Source organism: Galeopterus variegatus, unplaced genomic scaffold, assembly GCF_000696425.1.
Source record: "Galeopterus variegatus unplaced genomic scaffold, G_variegatus-3.0.2 Scaffold486, whole genome shotgun sequence".
NCBI classification, from domain to species: Eukaryota; Metazoa; Chordata; class Mammalia; order Dermoptera; family Cynocephalidae; genus Galeopterus; species Galeopterus variegatus.
The window spans coordinates 132660-150130 of record NW_007726597.1 but is presented as its reverse complement, the minus strand read 5'-3'; the positions used below and the strand labels follow the sequence as shown (position 1 = coordinate 150130).

Sequence of the window (17471 nt, the reverse complement as noted above, 5' to 3'; positions counted from 1 at the left end):
CCCCCCCCCCCCCCCCCCCCCCCCCCCCCCCAAAAAAAAAGTCAGCAAAGGAAAAAGGCATATGGGGCAGAATCCAGGAGAAACTAGGCAGGAGCTTCCAGTTGTCTTCCAGTGGAGTTGCAGAGACAGTACTTAATTCTCCCAGCAAAGATGTGTGACAACAATAGCCCAGGGGAAGAGCGTGGCTCAGATTAGGGGGTGAGAAATGGTCGGATTCTGCTTATGTTTTGAATGTAGTGTCTTCGGGATTTGCTGACATGTTGGATGTCTGAGAAACATCCAGGATGACCCTCAGGCTTTGGGCCTGAGCACCTGGAAGGATTTCCTGAGGTGGGGAAGATGGTGAGAGGTTTGGGGAGGGAGCAGAACCTCAGTTTGGGACATAGTGGGTGTGAGAGGATGTTCTGCCTGTTGGACGTCTCTGTGGAAATGTTGAGTAGACTCTTGGCTGTGTGAATCTGGAGCTCAGGCAAGATGGCTGGACTAGAGACAGAAATCTGGGAGTCCTCAGTAGGCAGATGGTATTTGAGGTCCCCAAGGGAGAATGGGGATAGAAAATGGCAGCAACAATCACCATGAAGACCCAATTAAATCTTTCATTCTTTCAGCAGATGTTTGTGTGAGGCCCAGTGCCAGGTGCTGGGGCTTCATTGAGAAGCAAAATCAGGCCTGTACCCTGCCCTCAGGGGGCTGAACTTGGGTGGTGGGGATGGTTGTGAATCAGCTGCTCTCTGCAATGAATGGATAAGTTCAGACCGTGAAGGCAAGGGGCACAGTTCTGTGCAAATGGGCAACAAAGCTGACCTTGGTTTTGGTACCCGGGATCTCTATGCAAATTAGAAAAGGGTGCCATTTTCTCTAGACTGGCACTATCCAATAAGGTAGCCACTAGCTTCATGTAGCTTTTGTTATTTATTTATTTATTTATTTTATTTTTATTTTTTTTTAAAGATGACCGGTAAGGGGATCTTAACCCTTGACTTGGTGTTGTCAGCACCACGCTCAGCCAGTGAGCCAACCGGCCATCCCTATGTGGGATCCGAACCCGGGGCCTTGGTGTTATCAGCACCGTACTCTCCCGAGTGAGCCACGGGCCGGCCCGCTTTTGTTATTTTTTGTTTTCATTTTTATTGTTTTGTTTTATGTGGCTTTTAAATTTACAATAATTAAGATTAAGTGAAATTTAAAAAATTCTGTTCCTCAGTCACTTTATCATTTTTCAGGTGCTCAGTAGCCTCCTGTGGCCAGTTCTGACCTTATTGGACAGTGCAAATCTAGAATGTTTTCGTCATTGCAAGAAGTTTTATTGTACGGTGCTGCTCTATACCCTTTATTTCCATCTAAAGAGTGACTGTCATGAAAATGTCCAGGTCTACAGTGTCTATGATGGTGCCCCATAGATCTGACACCTTTGTGCAGTGCACATCCTGCCCAACCACACAGGGCAGGCCTGCTCAGCTTGGGGAGTGGAGGAATGCTTTTTGAAAGTGATAATGAAGCTGAAACATGACAGAGGAGTAGGAATTCAGTAGTGGAAAGAGTAGGAGGGAGGGAGGGGAGCAGGGAGACTCTCCCAACAACAGCATGTGCAAAATCCTGTGGATGGAGGAACTAAGGCCAGTGTGGCTGGTGTGGAGTGATCAAGGGGGATTGTGGTGTCAATCCCTCTGGGACCTTTCAGGCCATAGTATGAAGTGTGGTATTAGTTCTGAGGGCAGTAGGAGCCTTGGAAGGCTTTTAGCAGATTGACATGGTCAGATGTGTAATTCTGGATATACCACATCCTGGCTGTGTGACCTCAGGCAGTTACTTAGCCTCTTTATACTCTGTTTCCACATCTGTAAATGAGGATAACAATAGTACCATTTTCACACTGTGAGAATGTATGTGTAGCATGCTTCTAACCATGCCTGGCACATAGTTAGCAGTACATAAATGTGTGCTATTATTTATTATTATTGTTATTGCTTTACTAGCTCTCCCTGGCAGCTGTGTAGAGAATGAATTGTCAATGGGTGCCAGTGGCATTCAGGGAGACCATTGAGAACGTTGTTGGACTCATCTAGGTAGGAGGAGGTGATGGTGGTATGGACCAGGGCAGGGTTGGTGGGGAAGAAAGAGCTGAGTGAAGTGCTGATCACTTTTGGAAGTGGAACAGCAGGATTGATGGTGCAAGGGAAGGGAGCAGCAGGGATCATGTGCAATGTCCAGGTTTCTGGCTCAAAGCCCTGAGTGTATGTGAAGTTCCCAGGAGAGAATCTGTCTCACAGCAGATGTTTGATGGATGCAGATTTCTTTCTCCACCAGTTCTGAGATTCCCTCACTCTCACACTGCAACTCAGCCGTGGAAGTGGAATTTGTCAAGGTCACTCTGTATATCCCAGAACATGACCTGTGGGACTGTTCCATCAACCTGGGTTGCAGGATTCAGACACAGGCTTTAGCTGTGGGCTGAAGTCCTGTCCTCAACCAGCACACCCTAGTTATAGGAGTTAGTTAAGATGAGGATTTACTCAGCTTGACTCTCTTCTGTATCACTATCTCCTTCCCTCCTTCCTTAGTTGTTTCTGAGGCCCTGGGATTTCCCACTGCCAAACCTTTGCCCAGCCATTCCTCCCACTTGGAGTACCCTCCCCAATTTCCTTCTACTTATTAAGAAAAGTACCTGGCCTAAACAAGTGGCTCCATAAGGCTCCCTGTCCTGAGAGACACACAGAGAGTTGGGTTTATGGGTTTGTTTGTAGAGGGGTGATTTCCCTCTGAGGATTGTATAGTCTAATACAAGTTATATGTCATCCTGAGACTCAGTCTTTCCTTGAGCAAATAGGCTAGGCAAATGGAAACTCACTTTTCCTTCATTTACTTAACAATTTCTTTTTTGGGGGAAGGGGACGGGTGTAGGTTTATAAGATGAGGTGGGCAGGGCAGAGGCCAGTTTGTGAGGGACCTTAAAGGTTGTGGAAAAATTCTAGATTTTATTCCAAATGCAGTGGGAAGCCAGTAGAGGGGTGGAGTGTGGAATCTGTTTATAACACCACACTCTAACCAAATGAACTAATTTGGCCAGCCCTTTTCTTTTCTTTGGTGGCTGCCCTGTGTGGGGATCTGAACCCTTGACATAGGTGTTATCAGCACCATGCTTCAACCAAGTGAGCTAACTGGCTAGCTGGGATCTGTTTATGATCTAAGTAAACTCATTCTCATGGCCAAGTGGATATTGGAAGTGGCAAGAGTAAACATAGGGAGAGCAGAAGCCCAAAGTAATTGTTTAGGTGAGAAATGAAGGTGGCTTTGGTGAGAAGATAGCAGTGAGGATGGAGAGGAGGGTGATTCAAGACAGATTCAGTGATGTACCAAGTGAATTTGCTAAAGGATTAGATATGGGTTTAATGATAAAGGAATCAAGGATGCCTCCAAGATTCCTGATAAGATCATCTGCATGGATGGTGGTACTATTCCTGAAAGGAGAAGACTGGAGAGGGGAGGGGGAAGGGAGGAATGAAGCATTCTCTTTGGGCCATGTTAGATGTGAGATGCCATTAGACAGCCAGCTGGAGACGTCAAAGAGATAATTGAATATAAGAGTCTGGTATTCAGTAGAAAGGCCAGGGACAGTTGGGGGGAATAGGTTTGGGAGAGTGTCTTAGTCTGTTTTCTGTAACTTATAACAGAATACCTGAAACTGGGTAATTTATAAAGAAAAGAAATTTATTTCTTAGTTTTTGAGGCTGGGATATCCAAGGTCAAGAGTATGCATTTGATGAGGGCCTTCTTCCTGGTGGGGACTCTGTAGAGTCCCAAGGTGGTAAAGGACATCACATGGTGAGAGGGCAAGATCGTATTTACATACTGCCACATTGGGGGTAAGTTTCAACATGAGCTTTGGAGGGGACAAACATTCAAACCATATTGGAGAGGAAATCGAGAATGGTTGTTTTCTTGGAAGATTAGGGTTGGAGACAGGGGAATGTGATCTGTAGGACTGACATGTAGGATTTGAGATGACTGTGATATCCAAAAAAGAAATATCAAGTAGGGAGTTTGTATGAGTTAGTATAAAGGCTTAGCTGCTGTGACAAACAGACCCCACAACACAATGGCTTAAAGGAAGTGGAGGATTTTTTCTCTCCCACTATCAGCACCACACTCTCCTGAGTGAGCCACAGGCCGGCCCTTCTCTCCCACTAGATAGTCTGTGGTAAGTGGGCCAGGGTGGATAGGTGGCTCTGTTCTACATGAGATTATTCTGGAACTTAGGTTCCTTCCATCTTGTTGCTCTGCTGTCCCTTAGGACATTGTCTTCACCTCTATATGGTCAAAACGGGGTTGTGGGTGTTTTGTGTTCTTTTATGAGATGGTTAGTCAGTTGTGGCCACAAGAAGAGATACAGGAGAGACTCAGAAAAAAATAAAGTTTATTATATTTACTGGTCCTAGAGACAGGAGGCATGCCACACCATGCAGGGCCACATGGGAAAGGTACTACGGTGGTCAGAGCCTTTGTTGGGGTTTCCATGGGAAAGGCAAGGCAGTCAGGGGAAAGTTCAAGATTAACTAGTTTGAATAATGTCATTGGGCTTTGGGCTATAGGCTAAAGAGATAGTTCCTAGTTGTTGGCACCTGGCCCTAGGATGATTCCCACAGAAGAATATTGTCTCCTGGGGTGCAAGGGCCTGATAGAGGAGGTTTGGCTCTGGATTGGTTAGTTTGGCTATCAAAGACATGCTCCTCGGTGGGCCCTTTACTATCTAAAAATTGTCTAGGCCCAGGAGGGGCACTCTCTTAACAGCCTGAAAGGTTTTTTTAAGATGTCAAAGCATCATAATATACAGAAGATTTAAAAATATTTATAATATGGTGGGGAAAACAGTGTTCTAAGGTGGCAGAACAAGGAAAGAGTGGAAGTCCAGGGGAGCAAGAAGTAAGGGAGAAGGTGTATCTGTTACTTCTGCTCAATCTGTGGATGAAACTTTAGTGTCCTGGCCATGCCTACCCTCAAGGGAGCCTGAGAAACATTCACCTTCACCTGTATTACTGTGGGAGGAGAAGGGAAGAAATGTGCTCATGCACCAGAACTGGATTTTAGGTCTGGAACTTGGAGGAGAAGTCCAAGTTGGAGATGTGCGTTGGATAGTTATCTGCACAGAGATGGTATTTAAAGGCACTGGAATGGCAGGGCAACTTCAGGTGAGCTTGAAGAGAGAGGGCCCAGGATCAAGCCTTAGGGGTACCCTATCACTTAAAGGATGAGGACAAGAACATCCTTAAGTGTCCCCACAATCCCTCCTGCTGTGACCTAGCCCATTTTTTTCTCCCTGACTCTCTCCTCAGGCCTTGTATGACCCCATCAACCCTGACAGGGAGACCCTCGACCAGCCATCACTAACGGACCCCCAGCGTTTGTCCAATGAGCAGGAGGTGCTTCAGGCTCTGAAGCCCCTACTGGCCCAGGCCAACTTCTCCCCGCTCTCCGAGGACACCCTGGCCTATGCGCTAGTGGTCCACCACCCTCAGGATGAGGTCCAGGTACCTGTCTTCCAGAGGAGATCCAAAACTCCCAGGAGGCCTTTGGGGTAGGGGTGGAGCCTTTGGGAGGCAGGAGCTGCTGGGAGTCGTAGTCCCGAACACAGAATGCTAGCTCATGTGGCACACTTGGTGAATTAGAAAAAGATTCCATGTTCTCAGGCCACTTCACTGCCATCTGTTGGAAAAGTTTAATAAGATATGGATCTTCTCAGGACTAGAGACTTTATCACCATATGTCAGAAAATTGTATTGATAAATAACACAAAACACTCATCCTTAAAATCAGCAAAACTATAAATATGCTAAAATCTTCTAAAGTTCCACATTTTAGTGATGTTAAGAACCTTTTCTAAAATCATATTTTGTCATCTCTGATATTGGGATGTGACTTACAAGTAGTGCTGTGACATTGTTTAATTGGCAATGTGTTGTCTTTTTTAGTTGCTTCATAAAATAATGTTGTCTCTTAAAATCAGTGGAATGTTAGATTCTAGGAAATATGGTAATGAAGATGACTACTATGTGAAAGGCGCTGCCTTAGATGGTGTGCCCTCGTTCAGTATACAACATGAACAACCATATATGGCTGCCCTACCCAGACACCGAATGGTGATAAGTGGGGAAAGGGGAGGAACAATTAATTTTGGCATCCTGCCCTCAGTACCCCTGCCCATGCATAGCTGCCTCTGCTTTCTTCATCCTCCTTGGCAGGTGACAATAAATTTGGATCAGTATATCTACATGCAGTTCTGGGCCTTGGGCCAGCGAGTCGGGCAGATGCCCCGAAAGTCCAGCGTGGGCTCCAAGCGTGGCTTCTTCGCCAAGTCGCCCCCGGCAGAGAGGTGAGGTGGCCCTTGTTCCCCAGCTACAGCGAGAGGGAGCAAGGTTAGAGTTGAGAGGGGACCAACAGGTTAGTGTCTGGGTTTGGGTGCCTGGGGCCTGGATGCTGCTTTTCTTCCCAAGGGAAAGTGAATGCTACTATTTCTGGAGGAAGAGAAAGGATAGAGACAGTTGTCCCGATTTTCCAAGTGAGGAAAGTTGAGGCTTGGAGAGGGAAGTTTACAATCTGAAGAAGTGGGACAGATAGGATTCTGATGAACAACCTACCTGTCCAATAATACAGATCTCATTATTTAACTGATCCCCTATTGTTGGACACAACTTATTTCTGATCCCCCCGCCCCCATTATTATGTAGCTTTTAAAATAGGTGTGTGATTGCAGAGCCAGAGAGAGGGTTCTGGGGTTGGAGGGGGCTCCATGGGCCAGTCTTGATCCTGCTTGCCCTGCTGTCTCTGTCAGGAGATACTTTAAGCGGGTGGTGCTGGCAGCCCGGACGAAACGAGGGCACCTGGTGCTGAAGAGCTTCAAGGACACGCCACTGGAGGGCCTCGAGCAGCTGCTGCCCGAGCTGAAGGTGCGCACGCCCACCCTGCAGCGTGCCCTGCTCAACCTCACTCTGGTTGTCTCGGGCATGGTGTTCTTCGTCAACGTGGGCATGGTGGTGCTCTCAGACCTCAAGGTGGCCACCTCCCTGTTGCTGCTGCTCTTTGCCATCTTCATGGGCATGCGGGCCTCCAAGGTAAGTGGGCCACCCCACCATGCCTCCTGTGTCTCTACTTCCTGGCATTCAGGCAGATCAAGCCACCCTATATTTTTGCTTATTTCATGCATTATTCCTGTTTCATGCTGTTTGTTCTTCCTCCCTCCCTTTTTTCCTCCCTCTCTTTCTTGTTTTCTCTTCCTACCTCATTTATTCAACACATCTTGGCTGGGTGTATTTAATCTCTCTGTGCCTCAGTTTCCTCATCTGGAAGATGGGGTTAATAGCGAGAGCTGCCTTGTAGGGTTGTTGTGCCCATGAAATGAGTGAATCCATGAACAGCACTGGCCATAGTGCCTGGCACATGGTAGGTGCTACAGGAGAGTGAACAGCCACTCGTTCAGAGCCTGCTTTAAGAGGCATTTTAGTGACATGGTGAAGGGTCTGTGTTTTGAAGCCAGACTGTCTGGATTTGAATCTGACTCTACTGTCTTCTAGCTGTGTGATCTTTAGTAAGTTGCTTAACCTTGATCTTGAGTTAAGTTGCTTAACCTCTCTGTGCCTCAGCCACCATATCCACAAAGTAGGGATGGTGATAGGACCTAACTCATAGGGTTGTTGTGGGGATTAAAAGAATTAATATGCATACAGGGCTGAGAACAGAGCCTGGCACATAGTACAGGAAGTACTATATAAGAGTTAGCTATTACCATGATTATTGTTATTACTAATTGGGCTATTTGTTCCCTGAGTACCCATCCTAGCTGGGTGTCATTATGACTTGGGGGGGCCGGTTTATAAAGCAGCTTCCTGGGCTCTAGCCCAAATGGACTGAATTGGAAACTCTGGGACTGGGGCCCAAGAAACTATATGTTTAACAACTGCCCTTCCTGATTCTGGACATGTGAGTGCAAGACTGGCTTGCACAGTTGCTCGGGTTGTTTACCATCCCTGGATTCATGGCCGAGGGCGTGGGTGGGGGCTGACACCTAGCTTGCCAAGCTGCATGCTTTGTCTTGAGTTGGCCTGGAGTGGCTGCCTTTTACTGACCCTTGGAGTATAGACTGGTGTGAGGCATTCGTTGTACCCGATCGTTCATTTGCTGGCTCATTGGTTTTCAAGCTGTTTTCAGCCATCCCGACAGGCTCTCAGAAAGACTGGTAATAAATCCCACAGATAATAACAGGCTGCACTGGCTGAGAGGGTGCTAGGATGCCCGGGCCAACAGAAGGGATGGGGAGGGAGTAATTCCTTCTTAGGCCAGGCTCAGGCAGAATTTGAGTGAAGATTTGAAATGGGAGGATTAAGCCCTGTGGAGAAGGGACCTCACAGCCTGGCATATATCACAGGGCTGGAATCTGGGGTGCCAGGGTAGAGAGATGAGGCCCCAGAGGGTAGCAGGGGTTTCTAATGCTCAGAGAAGGGCCCTGGGCTTTATCCTCAGGGCAGTGGTGAACCATGGAAGGGAGGTCAGAGGGCCCGGGTGAGACTAAAGGCAGGGTGAGGGGTGTCAAGCTGTTCTGGGGAGGAGATACTGAGTCCCAGCCCGGGGTAGACTGTCCATCCCCTCCCTCCATGGCCCCTGGAGGCTGTGGAGCCCATCAGGCTCTGAAGGGCTCAGTTCAAAACCCAGTTCCAAAAAAAGACAAAAACAAAAAAACCCCAAAAAACTAACTAGCTAACTAACTAACTAACTAACTAACTAACTAACTAACTAACTAACTAACTAACATATAAATAGAAACAAAACCCAGTTCACTAGTTAATTTACTGTATTTATTAAACATTTTTCCATACCCCGGGCTGAGGCCCCAGCCCCTAAATGTGGGCCTTCTCCAGGCTTTAGTCACTCCTGGATCTGTTTCCACTGCAGGCCTCTCTCTCAGTCCCAAACCACTGTACCCTCCTCTTGCCTGGATGCATCCAAGTCTTCCTCATGTGCACTGTGTCCCCACTGTCCAGCATCCATCTTCCCCCAAGCTCCCTGCTCCTTCCAAGTTTCCATCTTTTTGGGGGACAGGTGCTCAGATCAGACTCCTGCTATAGGATGCAGGGCCTTCTCTCTTCCCCTCAAAGGGCTCCTCTGTGGTTTCCCACAACCAGCTCTCCATCGTCCGTGATTTGATCATCAGTAGGGACACTTCAAGCTCAGCCTGGGACAGCTGGCTTAGGGACAGCCCTCCCGTTGGGCCCCTTGCACTTGCTGCCATGGCCAGACTGAGCAAAGTGTCTACCCTACACCTACTCCTCCTGGGTTCCCCATCTGTGGATGGCACGTTGTCCCCTGAGTCAATGGCTAGACCCCCAGAGCTGACTTCCCCTGCCCCCCAACCTGTCAGTCCCCAGCCTGCCCCTCATGGCCATGCCCTCGCTGAGGCCCTCCTCCCAGCCTCCTCGGGCCTCCTAGCCTCCAGTCATCCCCTCCAGCTCAGTCCACCCATGACCCAGAGCTGGCCCTGCCCCTCTCTGGCTGACAGCCTGACATCAGGGACCATGCTTCCCCAGCCTCATCGGACACAATGCTTCACCTCAGAGACTATGCTTCAGCTCCACCAACATGCTTGTGGTGCCTCCCCTGGTCCCTGGGCCCTGCTTCTCTCACTCTCTGACTTTGCATAAGCTGTTCCCTCAGACTGAAGTGTTCTTTCGCCCTCATTGGGCTGGCCAGCCTCTGCTCACCCTTTACTCTCAGCTCAGATGCTGTGTGATCTGGGAAGCCTTCCTGGATATCTCAGGCTGGGATGGTGTTCCTGTGGGCTCTACCATACCCTGGGCTTCACTGTGTATCCCCTTAGCACAGCACAGAGCAGGCCCATGGGGCAGCCTGGGGAGGGTTGTTGAACTGGCGCCCCAGAGATGCATCTGCCTGATCCTGCCCTGGAGGAAGAGGTGCAGGACACAGGGACACAGACTTTCACATGCCTAATGGAGGTAGCAGCGAGCACTGCAGGAGCCTGAGGATGCAACTGCTCATTGGTAGGAAGCAAAGTCCTTCCTGAACTTTGAGGATGAGGCAGTGAGTGTTTTCCAAGAACAGATCAGGGTGACTTGGCTTGTTCCAAAACCTGGAGGCCCGAGAAAGCAGAGTATGTTCAGGGTAAACTGGTTTATGCAATGTGGGCTGCATTCAGAGGGGAGGAGGAGGTGAGTGGGAGGGCCTTGGGTACCAGGTTAAGGAACATGGGCTCTCTGGGAGCACTGGGGAGCCATGGGAGGGGCAGGGGCAGCTCTGGAGCTGTGTGGGAAGAAACTGGAGTGGGGAGACTGAGGCCAAGGAGGAGGCTGGGGCAATGTACCAGCTCAGGAGAGGATAAATCCTGAGCTGGGACTGATCTGTGGAGCGGGAGAACGAGGTGATGAGACAGAGAGTCAAGGGACAGCATGATGGGCCTCAGGAGTGAAAAGCAGGTGAGGAGGGAGGGCGGATGGTGCCAGTGATCTTGCCTGTGACTGAGTAGATGGTGGGGCTGCTCCAGAAATGGATCCCAGGGAAGGAGGAAGAAGTGGGCTGGGGGAGATGGTGAGCTCAGTGTGAGCCATGGTGAGTGTTGAAGGGACCATCCAGGTGGCAGGTGGCAACTTCTCTCTAGGGCGATGTCTGGCTTCATTTGTGTGCCATAAAATTCGCATGACCTGATTTAACATAGGAGAATTCATCTCCATAAGCTTGGCAGACACAGACACAAAACCTAAATGTGTTTTTCATACCAGACAGTTCCTAATGCATGCTATTCCTGTATCTTACCCTCAACTGAAGAAATGGCGATTTGTTCTAATGCAGGGACATAAACTGAGTGTGCTGGGCTTGTAAGAAGAGGGCTCAGTCCACACACAGCTGTGTCATCAGTACCGCACAGGCCACTTCAGCAATTTTCTGGGGTGTGTTAACTTCAGAGGCATTTTACCTTAGGCCTCGATGTAAGAGGAGCAACACTCTGTGGGCACCTAGCATGGGTTGTGGATGACTATTCCACAGTAGCTAATGTTCGTTAAGTGCTTGTGATGGGCCAAGCTCTGTCCTAAGTGTTTCATTAACTGGGTATTACTTCCTGAACGCTCCCTGGCATCAACCTCATTTTATAGACAGTGCTACCCAAGGACTTAGGTCTTAGTTGAGGGCTCGCAGCTGGTAGGGGCATAGTTGGGACAGGCACCCAGTCCTACTGGCTGTAGGACCCAGTAGCCTTGAGTTCATTTAGTGGATGAATGGAGGACTACCAGCACAGATTTTCAGAGTGAGCCCAGAGGGCACCGGTGGGCTCTTACTTCCCCACTTGGGTACACCAAGGATGGGGAAAGGGGTCCAAACAAGGAGGGGACCAAAGATGGGGAAGGGGGGCAGCCAATAGACAGCTGGGCCCCAGGCCTGCCCCCCCCAACATTCTTCTTCCCTCCACTTCTCTTTACAATTTAATTGTTTATTTTTAATTTTATTTTATTCTATTTTTTGGCAGCTGGTCGGTTAATTTAATAGTTTAACCCCCCCCCCCCAATTATGGAAAAGTCCAAACAAATACAGAAATAGAATAGTATGACAGACTCCCATGTAGCCAGTATGCAGCCTCAGCAAATAGCAGTAGTAAATGCCATTTTGTTTGAATACCTCTCTCCCTCAACATCGGACTTTTTGCGGGAGGGGGTTCTGACCAGAACATTGGATCATTTTGAATCCTAATATTATCTGGAAATACTTTAGTATGTCTCTCAAAGATATAACTTATTATTGTAACAAAACCTTCCAAGGCTAAAACTGGAAATCTTTGAGCAAATCCATTAATACGGCTCAGATTGGCAAACCAGTGCCGCGGTTGCTAGAAACTGTAGTCTTCCAGCTTGGGTTGGGCTGGCGGCCTGGAAGCCACTGAGACAAGAGTGTGTGTGTTAAAAATACAGATTCCCACACCAAGGTCAAGGGTTCGGATGCCCGTACCTGCCAGCAGAAAACAAAACAAAACAAACAGATCTCTGGACCTCAGCCCTGGGGGCCCGAACTGTGGCCCTGGGACATTTGTTTTTCAACAGCGCACCTCCCTTTACCCCTGGGGAGTCTGCGAGAAAGGGGTGACGGCGTGGGGGCCGCGCACGGCCCTGCGCCTCCCTCTGCGTCCCCCCAAGTCCCGGGTCGCCGCGCTGAGCTCCGTCCTGCCTGCAGATGTTCGGGCAGCGGCGCAGCGTGCAGGCGCTGGAGCTGGCGCACATGCTTTACTATCGCAGCACATCCAATAACTCGGAACTGCTCAGCGCCCTGGCCCTACGCGCGCAGGAGGAGCACACCAAGGAGGCATTGCTGGCTCACAGCTTCCTGGCCCGGCGGCCGGGGGATGTGCACGGCCCACGTGAAGGTAGGATGCGGCCTTGGGACAGTGCCTCTGTGTGGTCCGGCCCAGCCCCTTTGGGGTCCAGTCCCACTTAGACACTATCCCCACTCCTAGTTCCCACTGGTGAACCTAACCAAAGTGTGAGGAGACCCCAGCGCTCAGCAGACGGGATCCCCGAACACAACCTCCATCTCCTCACCTCAGCCTTAATGGGGGTCTTGGATGGACTCCATGGCATGTTCCCTCTCCTTGCACTCCTTCCTCTGCATGAGCCCACACTCTCCCTACAAGAGACCCTTGTCTGCTCCCTATGTAGGCCCCTTCCCGACAGGAGTCCCTGTCCTTCCCTAAACAAGAGTCCCAGAGCCGAGCCTCCTGGCCCTCTGGAGCCTCGTAGGCCTTGTCCCACTCCCCTCCAAGCCTCAAGTGTACCCTATACTTCTCTCAAACCCAGACCCCTCCTATTTTTGCACTATGCTTCTCCCCACTGGCTCCTCCCAGTCATTCCCCATCCCAATCTGACCTCACATCTGCCTCTCTCCCAGCAGAAACCTCTAGGTGGCTCCAGTCGGAGGTGGAGAACTGGCTCCTGGCCAAGTCAGGCTGTGATGTGACCTTCAACGGAACTCGGGCCCTGGCCCACCTACAAGCCTTGACCCCCAGCGTGGGGCTATACCCACCCTCGGGTTTCCCCAAACTAGAGCCTTTGGCTACAGTCACTTCCGAGTACTCCCATGTAGCACCCAGCAGTAACAACCCCAGAACAAAATCTTCCTGTCCAACCCCACCCAGCCACCTGGCTAGGAACTAAGCTCTGCCTCCTCCATGAGAAGCTGTCAGTCACGGCTACTATACTTTGTCACTCTCCAACTTCCAATTACTGACAGGCAATTATTTTGCTACACTGCAGCCAGTCAAAGCAGCGAGCAGTTGCTAGGAACGCCCCATTCTGATGAGCAGCAAATCAAAGCTATTTAGCGTTGCTTCTATTCCATTTCTTAATCCCACCCCCCGCCAAAAACATTCAAAGTGGTTTGGCTGAGGCGGTGGGGGTGTCAGCCAACCACAGCTGCTCAGCTCTGGCTTTTTAAAACCACCAGACAGAGTTGTGCCCTCCCAAGGCTATATGTCACTGTCTTTTTAGCCTGCTCCCAGCAAACCGCCCATCATGTGCACCGAGGCAGAGCTGCAGCCAGCAGTCCATGAGTGCCGTTTAGACCTGCCCCTTGGCAAACAGCCAGTGACAGCTGCTTGGCACCATCAACCTTGGGCAGCCAGTTGTTGCAGAGAAGCAACTAATCATAATTTCTAAAGAAAACCTGACCTATCAATTGCTGTTGCTTATATATGGTGGGCCATCTGGTCAACTGCTGATCAGGGTGTCCAGGCTGGAGGGGTTGAGAACCTCGTACCAGGCAGAAAGCTGTGGGCCTGGAGGAACCAGAGACCACCCTCAGCCCTAGACTTGCTCCCACTCAGGCTGCCAACAAACTCAGGTGCCTTCCCTACCCAGGTCCCTCACCCTTTCTACAGAAACTACCTCGGTCTGGATCTCCCCACCACCAGCAGCCTGTGCGATATTTATTGGCCTGTCAATTTCTCCCGTGTCCCCTCTCCCAAAGGAGTAAATCATGTTTAATAAATCTGGATGAATGGGATGGCTGCAGCAGTTGGAAGAAAGTCATCCAAATCCTGGAAAGAAGGGACTCTGGGTCTTGGGGGATACTAATGCATGTAGTCCTAGAGAGAGGCTGGGTTCATGGTTGGTGAAACAGAGTTTCTGTGGGTTACAGAGAGGATCCTAGAAGGCCCTTATTCCTGAGGAGAGGCCCTGGTTCCCAGAGTCTTGGTCTCATGAACAGGGGAGATAGGGTGGTTTTGTGCAGTTGTGCAGATTGCTCACCGCACAAAGGCACACAACCAGGGGGTGGGTGGCTGTAAAGTCCAGCCCGTGTCCTGGTGTGGGACTGGGTCAGCCAGGATTAGGAGGGTGCCTTCTTATTTTTACTAAGGTGTAATGTGAGGAGCCTTTGGGGAAAGGAGAAAAATGGAGAGGTTGGGTACTAGAAAGGAAGGGAGACTGGACTTCAAGAGGGAAAAGAACTCTCTTCCCAGACACAGGGTCAGAGAGAAAAAAAAAAGATCAACAATCTAGAAACACACCATGCCTGGGTCCCAGAGAGAGCAGCAGAGTAACAGAACCTTATGCAAGTAAAGACGACCCGACCCTCCAGACTGATTCCTAACAGAGTTTACTGGGACCCAGAAGTGTCTGAAGGTCTAGACTCAGGCGTCTATCAGAGGGTGAGAGGGAAGGGCCCAGGGTCTTGGGGTGTGGGAGGGAAAATGTGGCTGGGGTTTTGTCTCTTGTGTCCTCAGGAGGGGCTGGGGGCTAGGAGATAGGCAGTATGAGGGCGGAGGGCTGGTGGTCAGGCGTGCACAGCCTGAGTCCCTGGAGGAGAGGAGAGGAGAGAAGGGAGGGAGGAAGGGAAGAAAGGGAGGAAGTAAGGAAGGACTTAACGGCAGAGCCCGCGGCTAAACGGTTTTATTTTCTGGAAGACGCACGGGGGCTTCGGAGTGAGGCTAGAGGCCGGGAGGAGGCCTGCGCGCCAGGGCAAGGCTGGACTCACTCTCGCTTCCGCAGGTGGATGTAGACAATGCCGCTGATCAGGGCGAGGGGGAAAGCCACCCAGGCGAGGGCGAAGCAGTAACCGAAGCTGCCCCCTCGCGGGTGCTTCGCCAGGATCTCTTCCGCGTGAATGGCGTAGATCAGGGCCCCAGTAAATACCGCCACGCCTGCGGGAAGACAAGAACCCCACGTCAAGCAGTGCTCACAAGACTACATTTCCCAACAAACCATGGGACAAAGAAGCACCGGAGGGTGAGTGTGCAGCACTGTTGCCTGCTGGGAGTTGTGGTTCTCTCCCCCAGCACCACGCAACATAGCTACTCCAGAGCGGCCTTGGGCAATTTATTTAATTTCTCTGGGTCCCATTTGCTTATCCATATAGTGGGACGATAATAACTATCCATCCATCCATCTATCCAAGTAATATTTTTGAGGGTTCTTCTACAGGCCAAATATGCAAAAGTGAATTAATGAAACAGAGGGGCTTTGTGGGGAACCTGGGAAAATAATGTTCCCCAAACCAAGGACTATGATTAATTTAGCACTTTGCACCTGAAATAAAAAATTAAGTAAACAGAAGTCCCTGAAATGTCTGATATACAGAAGATACACAAGAAATCGCGTTGGCTGCCAGAAAACTATTGCTATTATGATTCAGAGTTCTCTTTTGGGGTATTAATTAGTTAACCCTCTTCTGATCCCTGGGACTCAAATTATTTGCCTATATCCCCTTTCCCAGACCAGGCTTCTTTAAAGCCCTTCAAGTTTCCCCATGCCGGTTCTCCCATGACTCAGAGACATTCATCAGAACCACTACTGAGTCACTGAAAACTACAACTCCTATCAGTCCTTGGGGCAGAGAGATAGTCCATGCAGGCAGTTGGGCTGTTGAAAACAAACAAAAAAATTTTCTGAAAGAAAACTGTTTTCTTTCTCCAGATGTCCATTCTCAGGGCTCCCCGCGTCCTGACCCCCTCCCCCTTCAATTCCCCTGGGGAGGGACAGTGCTCACTGGTGCAAAGCTGGCAGAGGCCAGTGGCATAGAAGAGCCCTCCTCGCCGCATGGTGTAGAGCTGGAACATGAACAGGATGAAGGACAGACAGCAGAGGATGAGGGAGAGCACCATGAGGACCTGCACCGCCTTCAGCCAGCCTGCAGTAAGGAGGAGATAGAGGTGGAAGTCATAGTGTGTCCAGAGTTCCAACCCCACTTGCTTGCTTGTTACTTGCCCCTTCTCTTCCCTCTACTCCCCTCTCCCATTTACAGCCATACAAGCTTAGATACCTAGCAGTATTACTTATGTTGACCTTGAGCCCTGTGACCTTGCTAAATTCCCTTATCAGTCCTAGTAGCTTTTGCAGAATATTTAGGATTTTCTATGTAAATAAACATGTCTACTGGGAACAGACACTTTTTACTAAGTCCTTTCCTATGCCTTTTATTTCTTTTTGTTGCCTTGTTTCATTGGCTATCTCCAGTACAACACTGAATAGAAATCGTGAGAGCAGACTACTTGTTTATGTGCTCTTAGGGGGAAAAAAAAACATATAATCTTCCACCTTTTTTTTTTTTTCCTTTTTTGTCTTTTTTCGTGACCGGCAACGGGATCGCAACCCTCAGTGTCGCGTTCGCAACACGCTCAACCAGTGAGCGGACTGGTCTCTATATGGGATCCGAACCCTCGGCGGAAGCACCGCCGCGCTCCTAAGCGCCGCACTCTACCGAGTGCGCCACCAGGCCGGCCCCCACCTTTTTTTTTTTTTGCAGTTGCCAGTAAGGGGATCTGAACCCTTAAGCCTAGTATTACAGCACCCACCTCTAACCGAGCTAAATGGCCAACCCTAATCTTTTACCTTCTTTCACTTAGAAGTTTAGCTGGATACAGCTCCATCCCTTTGGAACTCAGATGCACCTGACCCCACACCTTTAGAACTTTAATGTGGTTCCAGCCTCACCGGCTTGGAGGTTAGACAAATTGGTCCCATGCATTGATCAGAACACCAGCCCCATCTTAGAAGTTTGGAAACATACATCTTAGAATCTTGGGGGCTTTCTCCCAGTCCTTAAACCTATAGCATGTGGTCTTTGCCCTTTCTAATCATAATAGGGGGGTGGGGCTTCTAGCCCATCCTCTTTAGAACAGGTGTATATTGGGGCCGGCCCGGTGGCACACTGGATAAGTGCGCCGCTTGGGAAGCGTGGCGGCACTCCCGCCCGAGGGTTCGGATCCCACATACAGACCGGTTCCCGCTCACTGGCTGAGCGAGGTGCGGGGGCAACACCGAGGGTTGCAATCCCGTTGCCGGTCCCCAGTCCGGTACAGGGGCAACACTGAGGGTTGCGATCCGTTGCCGGACACGAAAAAAGACAAAAAGACAAAAAAAAAAAAAAAAAAGAAAAAAAAAAGAACAGGTGTATATTGCCCACAACCATCCAGGTGGGCGGGGCATGCATCA

At 49.8% G+C, this 17471-nt stretch overlaps 2 protein-coding genes across 4 annotated transcripts in view; one reads left to right on the top strand and one right to left on the bottom strand.

Annotated features, from left to right (window-relative positions):
- Positions 1 to 14043, top strand: part of TMEM143 (transmembrane protein 143) — a 19099-nt gene extending 5056 nt beyond the window's left edge. Inside the window, exons 4-8 of one of the 3 annotated variants that reach the window (XM_008569267.1) lie at positions 5331 to 5525; positions 6237 to 6367; positions 6827 to 7106; positions 12220 to 12409; positions 12934 to 14043. In XM_008569267.1, the coding sequence (XP_008567489.1) occupies positions 5331 to 5525; positions 6237 to 6367; positions 6827 to 7106; positions 12220 to 12409; positions 12934 to 13196 (1059 nt within the window). In that variant the 3' untranslated portion in view covers positions 13197 to 14043. Of the gene's footprint in view, positions 1 to 5330; positions 5526 to 6236; positions 6368 to 6826; positions 7107 to 12219; positions 12410 to 12930 lie in introns of those variants that run through there. The other 2 variants (XM_008569266.1, XM_008569268.1) reach the window with 2 other exon arrangements.
- An 870-nt stretch (positions 14044 to 14913) lies between these two features.
- EMP3 (epithelial membrane protein 3) overlaps positions 14914 to 17471 on the bottom strand; it is a 4520-nt gene continuing 1962 nt past the window's right edge. The window contains exons 4-5 of the mRNA XM_008569265.1: positions 16027 to 16167; positions 14914 to 15181 (exon numbers count right to left, since the gene is read on the bottom strand). Of these exons, the coding sequence (XP_008567487.1) occupies positions 15012 to 15181; positions 16027 to 16167 (311 nt within the window). The 3' untranslated portion in view covers positions 14914 to 15011. The remainder of the gene's footprint in view (positions 15182 to 16026; positions 16168 to 17471) is intronic.